Raw genomic sequence first — 20660 nt, 5'->3', positions numbered from 1 at the left:
CTTTATGGTGAAGTAAACATACTTCATTAAAGTTGTGTTTTTACACAATGTTATTATGTTATGAGTACATATCATCGATACATCTTTTTATTGAAATAAGGCTCATGTGAGCCCTACACTTTCCTCCAAAAGAAATTAAAGATTCAAGGCTTTATTGTCATATGCACAGCAGCTACAGTGTAGATATGGCAATGAAAACCTGTCCCAGGCTCCTCCAACAATGCAACAGGAATATATATAGGACATAGACCAGATAAAACCAATACAAATAGTGCAAGAAATAACAGAATATAAATAAAATACTGCAAGAGAATGTTGTAAGATGTGCAAGTAAATAAAATAGAAATAGAAATAGTGCAAGAAGAGTCTATATACACGTAAATGAAATATGATATAGATAAATAAATAGCAAGATGCAAACAGATGCATGTTTATGGAGGCACTTGTGTTTTTTTTTTCGGAATTGTATATGTTCATTTAGGAAACAGTATTCAGTAATGTTATAAAACTTAAGCTGCTTCAAAATTGCATTATATATAATGAACTGAAATGAAGAGAAAGCAAATGGCCTACCCTGACCTGTAAGGCAGGAAAACAAAATCCATCAGTTCTCATTACCGGTGTGTGTTTTCATCTTGCAAACATACTGCATATCAGGAGTGGGCGTACTCCCCGTGACATCACTCAGTTTACAGTTTGGAAGCTTTTGCATGGATGAAGATTTTTCTAAACTTTGGCTCTTTTACGTCAACAACCAAACGTCCATTTAAGCATTCAGATTGTAGGATCTCCTGTTTGTTGCATGTGCAAGGCTGTGTGACAGTTGGTGTGAAAACATTAGGGGCTCAACGACTGCAGCTGATTCATGAGCCTCACACAGAGGCCCCTCATTAGGAGGTGACAGTGATGGAGGTGCATGGTGTGAAGCATCAGGAGCAGAGGGGCAAATACAGCTCAACGCAGAGAGATTTATCAGAGGAATCTTTCTTCTTTCCTCAGAGCTGACAGTTCCTCCACACATTTTCACACATTATTAGCTTCTCTCTTCACAGATTTCCACTGTTTTGGGTGATTTGCATTGCATGTCCCTTGTAGATGTTAGGTAAATGTGGCACTCAATTAATATTTTAATAATTATCACTCTTGTCATCATCAGCCTTCAACAGCCCTGCATACAAGTCAATAGTGCAGTAAATTCAGGTATCTGCCAGGTTGCCTTCTCTGCAGGATTATTCAGACAGAAATGACAGCCTTTATTAGCACTGTAGGCAGCAGTTAGCTTATTTCCTGTCAAGTTATGTTGAATTCCATTCAAACAAGTGTCCCAGTTCTTTCAAAGGCCTCAGGTGGGTGATATAAGAGGATGTTGATACAGATTTATGTCAGTAAATGTGCACACTGTAGAGATTCCCATAAAAGTAATAACACCTTGTTTAAAAAGGATTACACAGAAACTAAACTATTTTAAAGTTTCACAATGCGGAGATATTTGATCATATTTATAGGATACTATCTCTAGGATGTACATCATAGTTAGATAGATAATGTGTCATATCAAGAGAAAAAAAAAATTTCTGTGTGGATTTTCAAGAGCAGATTATACATTATTCTGGAACAAGGGTGGGATGATGAGGTTAAGATGGTAAAAGTGCATAATGGGGTTTTACTATTGAAATTGGAATTTAGCATAAATGTCTTGCTATACAGACTTTGAGGGCATGTAATTGCCTTAAGTTCTTTCATAACAGAATAGGCTCAAATTGTGGGTAGGATGGCTTGAAAGGAGAGCGTTCATTCAAAAATTGCAATCGTAGTATAGAAGTATTGATATCACTCGATTGAGATATAAGGAATATTTATTTTAAAATGGTTAAACTCAAAACACATCTTCTTGTAAGAAATCTCCATGGCTTTAAAAGCATAATGAGTTTCATTTCATGTGCGTATCACACTCTTTTTTTTTTTATATTTTCACTTTACCCATATCAATTATTCAGTGACATTTAAAAAATCATTCCAGACAAAAAATCAACCCTCTTGACATTTACATAAAAGCAAATCGCAGTTTGTAACAGAACTCAAGTCGGTCATGGATACGCATTAAGATGACAATCACGGTACTTTTATATAATTGAAATAGCTTCTCAAAAACAAGAAAATAATTGTGAAAAAGCAACCACTTCAGGTCATGTGCTAATTACATCTTCAACAAAAAAAAAATTGAAAATACAAATGTGACCATATTTAGCTACTACTGTACACTTCTGCTGTCAAAAAAAAAAAAAAAACGTTTTTTCTTATAACCAATGGTGAAATCCATTCCATCCTACTAACCCCCACGTTCCAAAATCCATGTTGCATTTTCAAAGAGCAAGTTATGTAAAGGCTATTGTTCTGATATTAGATTGCTTGAATGTAACAGGGCAGGGCTTCAAAGGGCACTCTGTTGTTTTGAGTTTTGTGGAAAAATCATACTCAATTGTATTTCCCAAAAAAACTGAATACAGAATAACAGTATTTTATGATGCACCCGGGTGACTATAGTGAACATTGCTATTTGCACCTAGCCACATTGGCTGTTTAATATTACTGCTGTTAAAAAGGCAATTTATTTTCTTATTATGTTAGAATGTTATAACTCGTACATTTTTCACATAAAAACAATCTTTATATATAAATAATAACTATAACCTGTTTGTTGCACTCCAAGTCTTACTACTATTGCACAAAGAAGCACTCATTCCTAACCCTTACTTTAGGTTGCCTCAACTGAAAGCATTATTATCAATATATATAAATGCAGGAGATGGCTTTTGGTTTCTTTGGCCTGCTCAAGGACGCCTTTAATTCATCCCATCCCACTCATCTCTGAAAATATACCATGTGTCCTTGACAGTGACATGCTTCTTTTGTTGATGCAGCAATGTGACCAAGGAGCAGCGCGGAACCGGAGCAGACACGTCCTCCGCCTTCCCGCCTCTGAAAGCTCAGCCTGTCCAGAGCTGGTCCAGACCGAGCCCTGCCTCCTCAACAGCAGCTGCTTCTCCTACGACTACAGAGTCTCAGGTGGGATATAAGGGAATGAGTTGGAACAGGAAGACAGCAGAGGTGTGGACTCGAGTCACATGACTTGGACTCAAGTCAGACTCGAGTCACCAATTTGATGACTTTGGACTCGACTTGACAAAATCACAAAACACTTGCGACTCGACTTGGACTTGAACACCAATGACTCGGGACTTGACTTGGACTTGAGCCTTCTGACTTGAGGTGACTTGATAATTTAATTCAGGGGTCTCCAACACGCCGATCGCGAGATGCCGCTCGAGAGAAGAGCAGACTCCCGTCAGGGAGAGCAGAATCTTCAGCCGCTGCAACTCTTGCTGAGAATCCATGCAGGCAGGGGCGGGACTTTATTTTGCTGAGCCACCATGCGGCCAATCATATGCGAGGACACACTAGGATCATACCATTATGTGAAAGAAGGGTGGGGGGCAGACGCTCCAAAGACAGCAGGTGTAGTGGTACAGGCCAGCTACACAGAGCGACGGGGAGACGGGGAGCCGGATTTAAATGCAAGCGCGTCGGAAAAAGTCAAGAAATTTGCGAAAACCGAAAAAAGAAGCAGCTTCTGGCTGCATTTCAATGATATTGGAGAAAGCAAAGCTGAGTGCAAGATTTGTCAAATGAAAATAACCTTCAGAGCAGGGTTTTTTTTTTGGTAACCACTCAGGATTTATTGTCAGAGGTGGGAGAAGTTCAGATCTTGTACTTGAGTGCCAGAGTGTAGGAATACTCGGTTACAATAAAAGATCCTGCATTCAAAATGTTACTCAAGTAAAAGTACAAAAGTATTATCATCAAAATATACTTAAAGTACCACCTGCAGAGGGATGTAGATTCAGGTTCTTTTCCCCATAGAGACGCCTCGCTGCACATTATCCCTTGCATAAAGATAGATTGTGGGTCCCTTATAACATGTTGTACACAGTGGAAATAAACATTCTGGTTACCTCAACATCAGGGATCTTATCCATTAAACTCCTTCTGAATCAAACCGTCACGGTAGCCTAACCTTACTGATCCCTCTTACAATAGAAGAAAACACGTTACTTTACCAGCAGAGAGAAAATGGATTATTAAATTATTAATGTGACTAATAAAGAGGAGTTTGATTATTAAGTATTATTCTGTTGATCGATGTCATTACATTTGTTGAAAAGCACATAAGGACTTGTTTAAGACTCGTTTTGTCAAAGTTTAGGACTTGGACTTGACTTGAACTTTCCCATCCTGACTTGAGACTTAACTTGGACTTGAGCGCTGAGACTTGAGACTTGACTCGGACTTGAGCGCAAAGACTTGAGACTTGACTCGGACTTGCAAAACAATGACTTGGTCCCACCACTGGAAGACAGTATAGAATTTGTAATCTCAATGCCAAAGTATTGAACTGAATGAAGCAAGGTATTTGTGCTTGGCCACGTAAAGATTCCCAAACTATAGAATTCAGCACATTGTTGCCTGTTCGAACTGACAGTGATCCTGGGCATACACGCTGTCTGGGTTAACTCTGATGCTAATGTGTGTGTGTGTGTGTGTGTGTGTGTGTGTGTGTGTGTGTGTGTGTGTGTGTGTGTGTGTGTGTGTGTGTGTGTGTGTGTGTGTGTGTGTGTGTGTGTGTGTGTGTGTGTGTGTGTGTGTGTGTGTGTGTGTGTGTGTGTGTGTGTGTGTGTGTGTGTGTGTGTGTGTGTGTGTGTGTGTGTGTGTGTGTGTGTGTGTGTGTGTGTGTGTTGCAGACTGGAGCACTTGCCAGCTAGGTGAAAACGCCATCTGTGGTCAGGGTTTTCGGTTACGTCTCCTGGACTGTATTCGCAGCGATGGCAAGATTGTGGAGTTGAAGAAGTGCGAGCAGGTAATCACTGTGTAGTCACACATCATTTACATAATGCTTTCTGCAGTCAACAGAAAGCATGTTGTTAAAAAAGCCCAGATAAGAAACTGCGTTTTTGGCAGTTTTCTGCATCTTTTTTGTTGTTGTTCTTACTGGGCAAACACCAAATGAGTGTTAACATTAGGCGCGTTCTCACCGGAGTATTTTTCACCGTACTTTTCGCGTTTAGTTCCGTTAGTACCCCTTATGTCGCGTTCACACCAAAAAGAGCACTTAATCCCGGGAACTTTTACCCCCATTTTTAGTGCCTGCTGAGAGATGGTACTTTCCTGGGGGAAAAAAGTGCCCCAGTTCTGGTTGGCTGGGCGAATTGCAAACCACGCCCCGTAAAACTCTGAAATGTTTTGTAGAGCCGCCATTTTATTATCCTCGCATTAGCATTATTAGCATTAGCATTCACCCAGCGCACAAACGCAGAGAGACTAACTTATGGCAACACAAAATAAAACATGGGAGCGGTGGAGATGAGGAGGTGTCGGCGTTCTGGCGATTTACTCTGAAGGCTTCAGTAGAAGCTGCTGGGAGTCCCAGCAGCTTCTACTGAAGCCAGTCCCCAACTCCGGGGACTTCCGGCCGGGGACTCCGGGTGGCAGTATACGCCGTGAAGTTGTTTGCGGCCTGCCAGTAAACCCAAAGCAGAAGAAGACGAAGTGACGTCAGCGGGTCATTTGCGTTATCTTCCCTCAGGGAATTTATTCCTGTGTGAACGCGATCTGTACTAAGTGCCCTGGGGTAATAAGTGCCGGGGCACTGAGTGCCGGCACTGAGTACGGCAAAGTACTTGGTGTGAACGCGGCTATTAGCTTAACCGCAACCATTTTCTGTACATTACTTAATTGTCTAGTATAGTTTAAATAAATGTAAACAAATTACGAGAAATACCTCACTAATTTGCCTCCAGGCTGCTGTGTTCTGTTTGGATTGTGGTTTCGACAGTTGGTAAAGCAATATATCTCCCGAGTCTCCAGCAACAGTTGCACTTTAACACAATTTTATTTTTCATCTCAATGTGTCAGGGTACTCCTGCGAATATGCAAGGTGAATAAAGCTGAAAAATGTGAGGTGCTCAGCAGCAAAAATTGCATCTTCACAGTCATTTAAAAAACAAAACCCATAAAGTTGACCCCTGGCTGAAATGTTCCTTTGTCTGATCAGGGCCTGTTAGTTTTAAGGGGCCCTATTATGCTAATTTCCAGGTTCATATTTTAATTTGTTTGCCTCTCGTGTGACATGTTTACTTGCTTTAATGTTCAAAAAGATCTTTCTGCTCTCATACTGCCTGTGCTGTAGCTCTTTTCACCCTCTGTCTGAAACCAGAGCCCAGTCGGCTCTGATTGGTTAGCTGGCTGGCTCTGTTGTGATTTGTCAACCGCACAGAGATGTCCTGCCCCATAGCCTATCACATACCATGTGTTGGAGCGCTAGCCAATATAATCACTATGTTGCAGAAGTAAACAAAGGAGTCAAATGGAGCTATTCAGGCAGGCGGGGGAGTGTGTGAGAAAACTTTGGGATTTCAGCCTTTGAAGACCATTTACAAAAACCTATATAACACACTGCAGGAAAGGGAAAAATCTAAATAGGGCCAGTTTTAATATTTTTTTAATTGGCAATGGATATAGACATGGAGGTATAAGCAGGCATTGTTACTCTAATGTTTGTTTTCTTTTCATATACCATATATTTGAACTCTTAACCAATGCCGATGGGGACAGGAAATAGAGTGCGCCAAATGACATAGAGCCACCTAACAAGAACAATTGGAATATTGTATTGTACTTTGTTTGGAGTGTGAACTATTGATTGGTGCTGAGGCACAACACTTCTTCTTGTTTCCACTGGCTTATACATAATTGAAAGCCCAGTTGACCAATTTGTTTATGTGAAAATGTTGTATCTAATCTCAACATCTTTATTCTCAAACGTTACTAAATTGTATTGCCTAGATTTATTAATGCAAAGATAGATGCAACTCTTAAAGATGCTGCAAGTTACTGTCTATTCAATACAGTAGTTGCTGCACTATTGTAATGGTTGGTTGCAAACCGTTTATCAGTCTTGTGGCACAACCTGCAGTTAACTTCTGGTATACCCAGTTTTATGGCTATGAAGGATGTGATATTGTCACCTGTGTTCGGTATAATGTCCTTAAACAGCACGATTCCCTCTCATAAAAGTTCAAATAATGTAGCTCAATAACATTTGAAAGCAAGGTTAATGGTAAAATAGTTTGATTGCCTCATCTTCCCCGCCCTGAAATGAACTGCAGCCTATTTAAATTATGGAAATCTGGGTACTCAGTCTCTCTTGTTCGTGGAAATAATTAGTCGGCCCTCCTCAATCTCTTGTTGTTTTCCACAGCTGGGTCTGATCAACAAGTGGAGGCTGATGGAAAGCTGCGTCGTGGACTGTCCTGTCAGCTGTTTACTCTCTGAATGGTCGCCGTGGGCTGAATGTTCCCACACCTGCGGTAACCAAGGTAAACACGCGAGAAAACAAACTTAATTCAAACACCGTGAACCCAAACCTGATAAACAAAGATGACCACATGTGCGGGGCATCATTATTCCTTCTTTTCGGGCACATGCCAAGATGTTAATTCAGCATGAATACATTTAAATGCATTAAAATATTTACGAGTATGTGTAATCCACCGCCTTATTATACAGGGAAACAGTGTGCTGAGTTTTTCCTTTCTTCAATAATGTATATATTAATATTCCCACTTTATTCTGTACGAGGCTCATTTTTCTAAACGACTTTACTTCATGAGGTTGGATTTTTAAGAACGGCAGGTTGATTTAAATTACATTTTATACAGGTCACCTTTAGGGACGTCATAAATGATTCACTGCTCCTAAATAAAATATATACCCTTCCTTAGGATGATTTAAAAAATGCAATTAGTAATCAAAAAACCTGTAGAATGCTCATCATCTCTTTGAGAAAGCCATGTTATAACCTCATTCAAAATGCAAAAGTTAATTATTTAACCGGGATGCATACATTGTTGTCTGGGGTCTCCCAAAGCCAATCCCCCGGACCAAAAACGTGTTATTCTCTTAATTAGAGAGACTCAACAGCATCTTTTTAAGTTCATTAATTTTAAGTTGGCTCTTCGTCCCCCCACGCAGTTAACCCCTCATTCCAATAAACTCATACTTCCATTCGCTTCCAACTGGGGATTTAATACTCTGTCTGTCTGTCTCCCTTCGATCTGTCACTGTTGCTGTGACTCTGTTTCTGCCACACTCTGTGTTCATTTTCACACATTGTGAAACAAATCTGTCAGCCTTGATGAGGGATTTGCGTCGTATCTGTGTCAGACGACTCAAGGATCGTGTTCTGTCAGGATCCCGCGGGATTGCTAATGTTTTGGTTTTGATTTTTTGAGATGGCAGGGCTGAACGTCCTTTTTTTTTTCATGTCTGCCTGGGGCCCATGGAGCTCAGCATCTCCCCTGGCATAACACGAACACACACACACAGCTTCTGTCTTTACTGGAAGGCTGATGGAGACCAGGCCATTCCTTTACTAAGCCTCAGAGGACCCACACATTGAGCGGTTACAACATAGTAAACCTACTCCAGCCAGTACTTACTGTTGCAATTTACCAAACTTCCCTCTCATCCATTATAAATGTCTCACTTGAACCAAACACCTTTTTTTTGTAGAAACCATAAGTGGCACGGTGACACAGATGTATGGTGCTTGTCATGAGGAAAACATATTATGGGCTAAAGAAAAGGCGCAGCGTCTTTCCACTCCTAAATAAATCATCATTCATTCCATCCACTTGTTTTTAACTGTTATTTCATGGGGCCTTTTGTTTGTGCAGTGATGCATTTATTTCTCTCACCACCAATCACATGGTCTCCACTCCTATGAATCCCACAGTGTTTTGTTCTTTATTGAAATAGTTTGTCATAATAATAAAAGCGGCCCTTAATGTTGTTTAAGAATCATAGATACAAAGGATGTAGGGCTTGAACATTGGAGTTATTTACATATACATATACTTTATCAGTTGTTACCCAACAGTGTATATGCTTTGTTGTTGAGCAGGTCAGTCGGTGCGCACCAGGAGAATCCTGCAGGAGGCTCATGAGGAGGGTCGGCCGTGTCCAAACCAGGTCACCCAGACTCAACCGTGTCCCATAAGGCCTTGCTACACGTGGCTGCTTAGTGACTGGTCCACATGCACTGTGGAGGTATTCGATCTGCGCTGTGAATGCTTTGCTTGATTGGAGATTACTAAGTCTAACCTTGATGTGACATTACAAAAAAGAAATGTTGTTTTGGTTAGCAATCCATTTTTCTTTCCATCTCTTTTTTAAATGTTTAAATGACATCTAACCGAACAGCCATATTAATTAAAGGTACTCTGTGAAATTTGTAAACATTAGTTTAGTATAAAGGAATGAAGGGAAATTAAATATGTATTAATACAATCAATATTTGTTTTAATTATCAAAGAAATTGCCTTTGCAAATGTTTCATGAAGGAAATGCATTCAGAACTGTTTTAGACATGTGGAAATAACACAAAATGTGTCTTGGTAGTTAAGACTTAAAGTCCACAGTGCACCTTTAGCATATACAAATTGAAAACAATATGCCATTTACATAAATATATGTATAGAATGAACATAGGGAGTGAGTATCCAACAGAGTCACATGCTTCTGTCAAGACCTTTTCCTCAATATATTGTGAGGAAACATCTCTTGATAAATCTTACAAAGACCATATTTGTGTGTGTGTCCTTACAGGATGCAGAGTGTGGCGAGGGGCTTCGGAAAAGGAGCCTGTCATGTGTGGTCCACCGGGGCAGCTGGCCCGAGTCCCCCCCCCAGCCAGTGGACCAGGAGCTCTGTGGAGACGAGCTGAGGCAGCGGATCCAACAGGAGATGGAGCAGCCCTGCTTCGTGCCCTGCCCAGGTAAAGCTGCTCTCTAATTATTTACTTTTCAAATGTTCACTATATAAGGTGTTATTATTTATGTAGTTGCATTTGCCATACAGTATGTTATAATTGGCTCAAATAGACCAAAACTACTACACGTTATTTATGTAATGGCAATAATTATTCGGCATTGGTCACTTGCTTCATAATCAATAATCTTGTTCATGAAAAGAAAACCTAATTTGCTGGAACCTGCCGATACACTGTCCCCTCTGCCAATCGGTTGACATTTCCACGGATAAATAATTATTGCAAAATCAATAAATGTCATAGATTAACTAATGAACCTTTTAGCTCAACATTATCTGGTCGATCATGTCCAGTAACAACTTGTTAAAAAGGACACAATGACCACTTGGATAGAATAAAGTTCACATGTATGTTTAATGCAGTGCCTCAATGCTGCAAAAGTCAATACTGACATTTTTTACAATCAATTATTTGAAAGATCTAATGGTTTCTTACACAACAGTGTTGCTAACTAAGATAATTCACAGCAATGAGATTTCTGCACTCCAAGAGGTTGTATGCCAGTACTAAAGCAAGGATTTTCGAATGGCAGTAATACAAATGCAACAACATAATAAAACGAGTTAAAATAAGAACTTTTTACTTAATACTTAATTAAAATGTGAGATAACTAAACGTATTTAAAAAATATGCCAGCTTACCCCAATTTACCCTTTTGAATCACAATGATTGATTAATTTGGAATGATGATCTTAGAAAATAATCGCAGTGCATCATTATGAAGCGTAAGAGTGCCTGAGGGCTGGCAGCAAAATCAGGGTTGGCACCCAGGAAATACTGGAAGCACAAGGTTGGGCTTTATGCAACTGATGAGCTGCATGTGTTGTCCCTCTACCAGCTGCTAAAGTAATGACCCTCATAACAGTTTAAGACAACCTCATTTGAGACCAGCAAAATGACAGTAAGACAAGATCCAATAGCCCCCACAAAAGGAAATCTAGAGAACCATCATCTTAAAATAGGAACATTTGCCTCATGTATCATTAAATACATATATTTGTAAAGCTGCTCATTTAATTTGCCAATAACAACAAGCTGTAATTGGCTATCGATCATGCCTCATTATATGTCCGTGTGGCATGGTAGCTGCAGAAGATGTGTTATGACCTATAGTTAAGCAAAAATGCATGAAAAATGTAAGCAATGTGTGGTTCGAAAACACCGAAACATTCTCCGAATTTAAAGTAGTACAGTTTGCTTGCTTCAATATTATTCTTTATTTATTTTAGTGTACTATTATGTTCTGTTGTTGCAATGGGGACAAATGAGTTTGTCTGTCGTAGGTGCATCACACAGCATTTCATCTTAGACCAAATACACCACTAAACCTTATTATTTATGATGTCATGTCCCAGACAATAATTACCAAGTAAATCAGATGCTAATTAAACAGAGACAACAAATAAATCTTAAATAAAAGGCCCTGCATGTTCATGTGATTAAATCTGTCTAGCAGTAGCCTACAGGCTGCCACTGCTGGCGATTAGTGTCAGAAGAATGTCTTTATTGTTTCACTGCAAATGTTAGTGCGACTGCGGCTGTCTGTGGTACACATCAAACACATAGGATGCTTTTTTCGATGAAATATAATGATAAAAGTGCTGGCAGAGTGCTGCGGGCACTGTGCATGCACGCTGTACCTTAAAAATAGAGTCATTGTAATAAGAAAAAGTATTCAGGTATATCACGTCACCGCTTGTCAGAAAAAAATCATCTTTAGGAAATGTAAAAATGGACTGAAACATTTAAATCAAACTGCTTTAAAATACCTTTTATTTTTTTATTTGTATTTATTTACTTTTAAGAAGCAACAATTCACACATGAACATCATACAAATGCACCAGATTAAGCCATAGAGGCGGTTTTTTGTCTTTTCCCTTTCCTGTATTGTGTGTATATGTTTTTGTGCACATAAATTATCTGCAAAGGGGGAGTTACTCTTTATTTATAGAACTATGGCATAAAGCATTAAGATGGTTTTTAATTGTATCATTATAAAGATCACCACAGCACCTAGAAGCTAGTAGATCACGACTAACATCCCATGATGCCCTTTGTAGTATTGCTTCTTTCATCCACTTTTAGGCAACAGAGCTGACAGCAATGACCTGCTTGACTTATCACTGTCTTGGTCTCCACACTGAACACGTGTAATGAAGCTCTATTGTCTTTAGGCCTACTTAGTTGTTGTGCAAACCAGCTACAAGGGTAACAGAATATACCCGTTTTTTAAAAAGAGAATCATTACCATCTGATGAAAGGACAACTCTGATGTCCTTTGTCATGGCTCTTGTTAGTTTTTCTGTGAACAGACACCATCTTGCAGTGCTCGCTTTCGCCTCTCGCTCTCCTCTGATCCTCGCCGCGATTCATCACTCCAGACGCTGTGAGCCTTGGCTCGGCATCAGAAGTGTTTGATGGCCGCAGCAGAAGTGTGTGTGTATTGGTGTCCGTATGTCTGTCGGGCGTGAAGGAGGTAGACGCAGCGCGGGGGCCGGGGGGGAGGGGTTGTCAACATGTATGTGATGTACAGTGTGTGTGTGTGTGTGTGTGTGTGTGTGTGTGTGTGCGTGTGTGTGTGTGCGTGTGTGTGTGTGTGTGTGTGTGTGTGTGTGTGTGTGTGTGTGTGTGTGTGTGTGTGTGTGTGTGTGTGTGTGTGTGTGTGTGTGTGTGTGTGTGTGTGTGTGTGTGTGTGTGTGTGTGTGTGTGTGTGTGTGTGTGTGTGTGTGTGTGTGGTGTGTGTGGTGTGTGTGTGTGTGGTGTGTGTGTGTGTGTGTGTGTGTGTGTGTGTGTCTGTCCTGCTGCTTCAGCCACAGCATGCTTCCACAGGCGTAGCAGCATGAGGGATGGGCTGATTGAGTGGATCCATATAAAGATGAAGGATAATGATATGCGTGGCTTACTAATGGGCGTTCAGGGCAGAGAATCAGAGGGTTCTCCTGGCTGAGGGGCTGAGGCAGCAGGTGATGTTATCACTACAAGCTGACCCTTATAGGATTACATGGGATATTAATGCTTGAACTACGAGATAGAAACTGATGGACAACTTATTTATTGACCCACAGAATACTCTAAATCCGCTAAAAACACATTTTATTTTCCTAAAGGACACGTTTTACATATTGGGTGTTGCTATTGTATTTCGGCTCAGAGGTATAGCTTGTATTGTATTTCTCTGGTTGGTCTATTACTTCTGAATTCCCGCTGGGTAATTTGTTTTTGTGAATTCGGTACATTATGAGCCGCAGAAGTTGTTTCTGATCTCTTTGAAATGTTCCTAGAGCTAGCAGGGGAGCCAATACAAAGTTCTCCGAAATACGTTTTGCAAGATAATATAAACCAGCCTCAAGTATCTGGAAAAAATAAGTGTTACTGATAGATTTGTGCCTATCAGTGATGTTTTTCTGACTCTTCCTGTCCTCAGGAGACTGCCATTTGACCGTGTGGTCGTCTTGGAGCTCGTGCCAGCTGACCTGCCTGGAGGGACGGAGTTTCGAGACCACCGGGCGCCAAGCTCGCTCTAGAGCCGTGATCATTCAGGTCATGGAGAACCAGGGAAGCTGCCCACATCAAGTGTTCGAGACCCAGCCCTGTAAAGGTATTGAAACAAATATTTGTTATTGAAATAAAAACGCGTTTATAGACCTTTATGGATGGGATGGGATTAATGAATCAGGAGATGGGAGTCATCTTTACATAACCTGATTGAAAAAGCCATACTTGAAGAAACTAAACACAATATCATTCTATTAAAGAGGACATATAATGCTTTTTGTGCTTTATTTTGTTATCACGCACAATGTGTTGGAGCGCTAGCCAATAGCAGCGTGATATTTATATAGTGATGTCACTGTGTTACGGAAAAAAGTGTCAGAGAGGGGATTTTAGCTTTTGAAGACCATTTACATTTACGAAAACCTATATAAAAAGGAAAGGAAGAACACCAAAAAAGCATAATAGGGCCTCTAATAATGGATTGGATTGGATTTGAAAAGATTGAGGGTGACAAACCCACAGTGAATTATCCCCCCCAGCCCTCAGCTCAATGGAGCATTAAAGCGTCTTCCAACTCTACATTTTGGCGACCCTCAGATGAAACCAGTACGCGACCAGCACTAAACAGCAGACATACAAAGCTAATGACTGGCTGCCGAACATAGTGGAGCATTGATCAGCTGAAGAGCCAAATATTTCCCTCAGGAGTTGGTCAAGTCCAAAAACAACTAAAGGAGAGTGAATTTTGGACAGAAATTACAAATGAATGCTAACGTCGCTTTGAGTGTGCTTGATGTGTGATTTCAAACATGGACATTTTTCCGACCCTAAACCGACCTGGAAAATAATCTGTAAAACACGTTTAAAAGGTAAATTAACATTTGTATTTGTTTCACTGACCTCTTATGGTTAAAGGACATTTCCACCTGTTACCACACACAGCCGTGATGTCCACACACCCTGAGTACATTTCTACATCACTGTTGCCATGTGGAGAACCCAGACCAAACAAAACTATGTTAACGTTTTTATACAACAATTAGGCCATATGTACACGGGAACGTTTGTGTTTATGCACAGTATGCGCTTTCAAAAAAGTATTCCGTTCACATGCATTCGTTTCATTTAACGTGTCTGTTCAAACGAGACCGCTGGAAACGCTGTAGTACATATGCCGGGACTGTAAGTGGCGCTGTACTTCCACATGAGACCGCTCGAAAGCGCTGGACACGCTGTAGTACATATGCCGGGACTGTAAGTGGCGCTGTAACTTCCGCCACAAAATACACCAAAAGCAGCGAAGAAGACCCCGGCGCAGCCCGGAGCAATGTTGCCATGGCTACCCTTCTGTTTATGCCCCGCGGTGGATTTAGCAACATGTAGTAGTTCATGTAATTCTCCATGTCCACTTGTTGCTGATGGTTGTGGTAGAGGAGCTGTAGATTTTGCACTAACATCTGTAGCATGGTCGAGCTGTAGATGTTGTACTAACATCTGTAGCATGGTCAGTAGCAGTAGCACTAGCAGTAGCTACTGACAGTAGCTACTGGCCATGCTACAGCAGTGAGCAGGAGAGGTGGGGCTATCGTTATTTTTTCAGGAAATATTCGTATAGAGGCGATTACACGGACTCGTTTGACCCCCCAGAGAGTTTCGTTTGCAAATCTATCCACCTTGGGACCCGTTATCGTTTGTGGGGTTCGTTTGTTACGGCCTCGTGTAAATAATAGGGCTAGACAACACGCCTTGGATCTTTAAAGGGGCCCAATTATGAAAATGTTCAGGTTCATATTCGTATTTTGTCCCTCTACTGTGACATGTTTACATGTCATGCATGAACAACTTCACACTTGATATGACAATAAAGTATTATCGTATTTAAGGTTCAAAAGGTTCTTTATTTTTCTCCTACCGTCTGTGCTGCAGCACCTCTTTTCACCCTCTGTCTGAAACCAGAGCCCAGTCTGCTCTGATTGGTTAGCTGGCCGGCTCTGTTAGAGATGTCCCGGCTCTTACTGTAGCTTATCACGTACACTTTTTTTGGAGTGCTAGCCAAAAAGAAGCGCAATTGATACATAGTGATGTCACTACGTTACTGAAATAAATGTGTGGGAGAAAGATTCCCTCTGGAGGGAACGTTTGGATTTTAGCCTTTGCAGACCATTCACATGCGCAGAAACCTATATAACACACTACAGAGACAAATGCCTCTGATTCTTAAGATTGAATATTAAAGTGAAGAATTTTCCCCCAATAAACATGAAATACTTCTTATTAGGGCCACGTAAAAAGATTTCTGTTTCATCCTGTTGAACTTGATACCTCACTTGGCTATTTTAATCAGTGTGTATTTGTGAGCTGTTAAACGTACATTTGTGAGGGAAGTATTACTGCGACAAAACACAACTCACACACTGCCACAGCTCATATAACAGATATCATGGATAGGAGCATTTCTTTGGGTTTCACTATGGAGCTGACTATCCAAAAAGGCTAAAGGTGTTTTACCAAGTGCTTTTCAAGCCAATTTTAGTTTTTGCAAAGTCATCATTTGATTCTGTATCACATGTCGGCAACACAAACGAAAGAGCTATCATCAAAGTGTCCGTTTTTCAACATAGTCACGATTGTCACACCAATGATCACATTTTGATGAGAAATGAAGGCTTTACAATTACTCCCAAGGGAGCTGTGTGTGTTTCACAAGGCATTACTGATTTATTGTGTTGGACTATCTGTGTCCACTTTGTTTCACTGTTTCTGTGAGCTGAATTTATTTGTGTCTTTATTATAAGTTTTTTACATCTTTAGTTGCTTACTTAAAATAATCTTTACTCTTTTTAATGTTTTACCTACATACCTTGATATATGTCACACAGTCTTGGGGAATTTTTTCATTTTTTATTAGCTGTTTTTTAAACTATGTATCATGGTAATTGGCTTTCATTTGACTCTAGCTCACCTTTGTAGCTAGCTGTGTGACTAATGTAAGTACGTGCTTTCCTATGGTGTTTCTTCTACTCATAATTAACACGACATGTGTGCCTAGATTTACTTTGATTCATAAAATCAGGCTCTTGTGTCTTTATCTGTTCCTCTCCTCAAATTAATGTTAAAGATAAGAGCCTTTCTTTTATGAAATAAGAGGTTTTTCATATTTTTCCAGCCAATTTCTCCCCTCTCATTTCCTCCAAAGATGCATTTGTCCTCTAGCAGAAACATGTGCACTTTTCCTATCATTACAAACACAACATGTCTTACCTTATATAATGTGAAGTAGCGGGGCCAGCAGGAGAAGTGGTAGTTAATGTCCACAGGAGCCTGACGACAGGCCAGTGCCCGAAACAAACTGCTAATGAGCATCGTCTCTGCCATTGCTGCAGGGGGGAAATGCCACAGCTACCAGTGGAGGACGGGAGGATGGAGCAACAACAAGCGGGCGGTGTGGTGCCAGCGCTCCGATGGTGTCAATGTCACAGGTGAGTAGCTGCCAAATATCTTCTGGCCACCCTAAAAGGTGTCACGCAGAAGCACTCAGAGGAACACACTGACCCAAATTCTTACATAACTATCTACTGTATATCTTGCCTAATGCACACTGCAGCCCAAAGTGTCCCAGTTCTTTTGTTTGTTCCCCGGCACTAAACTAAATCAGTGTTAACAGCAAAAAGCTGCACAAGGTCTCATTTTTCAATATAGCCTGCATTGCATATATATGTGTTCTACAATGCAGCTAGTTTAAATGCTCACTGAGGAGTTTGCCAGCGTTACCATGACAGGAAATCCATCTTCTTTCATTCTGGGAAAAGATATCACACCGGTAATTTTGTCAGAGATTCTTGCAGCAGGGGGTTTAAAAATACATCTACAATTGATTTTCTTGTTAGTTCTGGAGATAATTGAATGCTTGGAAACAAGGTAGACAGGTAGATGCAAAAATAGATGAAATGCATTTCGCAAACCTCCAATATCATTACAAAATATTTAGATTTTGCACAAGATGTGTTCAGTATCCTCCTGCAAGGGAATCTATTGGCATCATTTTAAAAATAATGCATAATAGGTTATAGTAAGAACTTCCTGTCTCCTGCACACAGAATTATAGCCACGCACACACATGAGGAATACTTTTAGTATAGCATTCTAGTTGAATTTAACACCTTATTTGATCTGCCAATACTCAGCGCAGCCACCATTGATTCCTCCTCTCCCTCTTAACATGAGTAATCAATAGCCCAGAGTCTGAGCTTGGAGGCTTTCAATCCATATAAATATAATCATGCATTTGTATTTGTGGGAGAAAAAAAAAATCAAGAAGCGTAGAGAAACAGAACAAAGGTAATAGCGCTGTGGGAACAAAAGCTTTAGGCGAGCTTGAAGTGCTGTAAATAGCGTCTGAATGTGATCTTATCGCTGTAAGGAAGTGTTTCTGGCAAATATGAGCCAAAAAGGGATAACCTCGCTCCGCAGAGAAGGCAAGAGCCCGAGGCATTACTCTTTGATATTTTGACATGCAATTTTCCGTGTTGGAATTAAAATGTTCACAAATTGATCAGGGACCGTGATAGGCAACCGGGCCCATTAATCAGGTGTGACAGTGCATTCATTTAGTGATCAATGGGTACAGGAACAGAAATAAGAACCTGTTGTCTTCCTCCAGGGGGTTGTTTCCCGCAGAAAAGGCCCACCACGATCAGACACTGCCATCCTCCCTGCACCAAACCCTTCTCACACTGCACACCGGTAAGATCATGGTTCTTTGATCAGGCAGCTGTGATCTGTGTAATTCTCTCCGTGTGTTTTGCTGTTTCCTGCTGCTAACACTTTCCACGTGAGCAGTTAAATGGATTTTGACAGATGCCACTTCTAATTGTAAAAAACAGGCATTTAAAGCAGGATCACATTAATACCAATGAGTGGGGACTCAGTGTCAGTTAGGGACTACACCTTGATGAAGGGGGGGGGGTGGGGGTAACTGCTATTGTGAAAATGACGAAGAATTAGCTTGAAGTTTTACTGCCCCTTAGAGTACCCTCCACGTAACTGCACGTAAAAAGGTGTAGCATTTAGGAAACATTTGACATTTTGGATGTTTAATGCAGGTCAAATGCATTGAAAACTCATCAAAAGTGGAGCCCATAATGCTTCAATGCTGTTAATTAAATAAATTACAAGGAAGATAAACTGTAAATGGAAGGATCTTATAGAATAATCATGAGAATTAAAATATCCTGTTCATATCTTAAACAACAATTTGAAAAAATGGGTGAGGTATATTGAATTACTAATGTTAGTTGTTGACAATTAATGTTCGTATGATAATTAATGATACATCCTTCAAATGTTAGTGTTATTTAACATTTTTGTTCTTTTTCTCATCCCTTTTTCTTCCCGAGTTGTTGATTAGTACTTTCTGTATTATCATTTTAACAGTTTTTTATTATGTTGTGTATACCCTGATATAATTTCTTCAAATGCAAATAAAAAAAAAAGGAAAAATCACTCTTATCTGATGAATTATATTTCAGTCTTTTCCTTCTAGTCTAGCTCTGGCTTTTTTATCAGTATTGAGATCTGGGAGGTGGCGCTGTAATGTACCCCCTGAGGAGCACAGTTTAATGTCAGGGTTGGAATCAATCAACCTGCGTTAATTGCAGAAATGATTTAAATCTAAAAGTCCCAATACATCGCAGGCTGGTTTTCCTGCGGTGGGAAAGTAACGATCACGGTGGTCTAGTGCTGGCTGTAAAATGATGTTCTCCCTCCGATGCAGAGCGGAGTGTGTGGGTGTGAGAAGGGTTACACTGAAGTGATGACCACGCACGGCTTCTTGGACTACTGCACCAGGACCCCGGGGGTGGACAACAACAAGAAAGCTGATGTGAAAACCAACTCTGGAAGATTAAAGCCGGGGCCCTCTCAGGCCCAGGACCTCTTCAGCGAGTGGACCCTGCGCCCTGTTGGCCCAGGTACTGAAATGGAAATCTTTCTAACAGCTCGGCCAGTGTGAATGAGATCCTTCCTGCCTTTGAACCTGCCTTTGTAGCTCCCAGATCTCCAGGCTGTGGGTGGAATCCATTCTGGGTCAATGTCTTAAATTGGCTGTCAGTGGACCATAAAAATGTCAAGAAACTCTAGTAGCTCCTGTTGAAAGGAGAATAACTTCTTTATACTGGCATATGAGAGAAAAAGATCTCAAGTCAAAAGCTGTATATGTTGATATATTCAATGTTTGTAATAAAGCTGCTTTTTGATTGCACAGATGGAAGAGTAAAGCTGTGGGTTTACGCCGTGACCGCCGTTGGATTCTTCTTAATACTCTTCATTATTGCATTATCCTTCTTGGTCTGGTATGTACTTTATTGCTTTCTAAAGAGATTGCTCACTATGCAAAATTCCAAGAAACAATAGAGCCATTGTAGGCCATCATGGTAGGTGAGAACAGACCGAGAAGCGAAGCTAAGTCCTAACCATCTGCTTTTCCTTGAAAAGAACCTTGTCAAGTATGAGTTATATTCCTAACAGTGTATTTTGTCTGCTGTGTGCAGCTGCTATCAGATAATGGAACTCTTTGTAAAGACTGAAATAAAGTTGGGTTGTCGTGTTCTGCTAAGTCAGATACGCTGTCAACTTTTCTTTCTTTTTCTATTTGTTTCAGTAATCCATCCAAAAGCAGTAAGGCATCTCTCCCGCCGCAGAAACCCCTGACCCTGGCCTACGATGGCGACTTGGATATGTAACTGTTATACCTCACAGGGACGTGCTCCACCTCGCACACTCCTGACTGCGTTCAGATTGTAAGCAAGCACGTCCTTCACATACTTCTGATTGTTGGCCGCTTTGAGCCGGGGGGGGGGGGGGAACATTTGCTGCACTGGAAAAAAAGCAGCGGACAGAACGAACCTGATTTACTGCTGAAGGACGATGTGGCCCAGAACTTTGGCTCCAACCAACCGTACCCCTGGAGGACGAAGAGGCGAACATGGGGAAAAGGAGACAAAAGGTCTCAAGACATACACAATGAATGGACCTCTAGTTTCTTTTTTCTAACTCCTTGCAATGTGAACATAAAGTGGTTGCAACCCACAAGTCATCAGGCCCAACTGAGTGGATCCACAGATGTTGATTTTCAAGGTTTTTGTTTTGGCAAGAATCAAAGGGACCACCTGATGGGTTGTCTCGTCTTTGTGTCAAGAGGGAGACAAAACATCTCGAGTG

General features: G+C 40.7%; 1 protein-coding gene across 1 annotated transcript in view; it reads left to right on the top strand.

The window, feature by feature from the left end:
* Positions 1 to 20269, top strand: part of thsd7ba (thrombospondin, type I, domain containing 7Ba) — a 144206-nt gene extending 123937 nt beyond the window's left edge. Inside the window, exons 18-28 of the mRNA XM_034134432.1 lie at positions 2922 to 3066; positions 4800 to 4915; positions 7316 to 7433; positions 9020 to 9165; positions 9724 to 9892; positions 13372 to 13545; positions 16826 to 16921; positions 18103 to 18185; positions 19216 to 19411; positions 19705 to 19792; positions 20101 to 20269. Coding sequence (XP_033990323.1) covers positions 2922 to 3066; positions 4800 to 4915; positions 7316 to 7433; positions 9020 to 9165; positions 9724 to 9892; positions 13372 to 13545; positions 16826 to 16921; positions 18103 to 18185; positions 19216 to 19411; positions 19705 to 19792; positions 20101 to 20182 — 1413 coding nt within the window. The 3' untranslated portion in view covers positions 20183 to 20269. The remainder of the gene's footprint in view (positions 1 to 2921; positions 3067 to 4799; positions 4916 to 7315; positions 7434 to 9019; positions 9166 to 9723; positions 9893 to 13371; positions 13546 to 16825; positions 16922 to 18102; positions 18186 to 19215; positions 19412 to 19704; positions 19793 to 20100) is intronic.
* Positions 20270 to 20660: the final 391 nt, after the last annotated feature.

This window comes from Trematomus bernacchii, unplaced genomic scaffold, assembly GCF_902827165.1.
Source record: "Trematomus bernacchii unplaced genomic scaffold, fTreBer1.1, whole genome shotgun sequence".
Taxonomy (NCBI): domain Eukaryota; kingdom Metazoa; phylum Chordata; class Actinopteri; order Perciformes; family Nototheniidae; genus Trematomus; species Trematomus bernacchii.
This window is presented reverse-complemented; position numbering and strand designations above follow the sequence as displayed.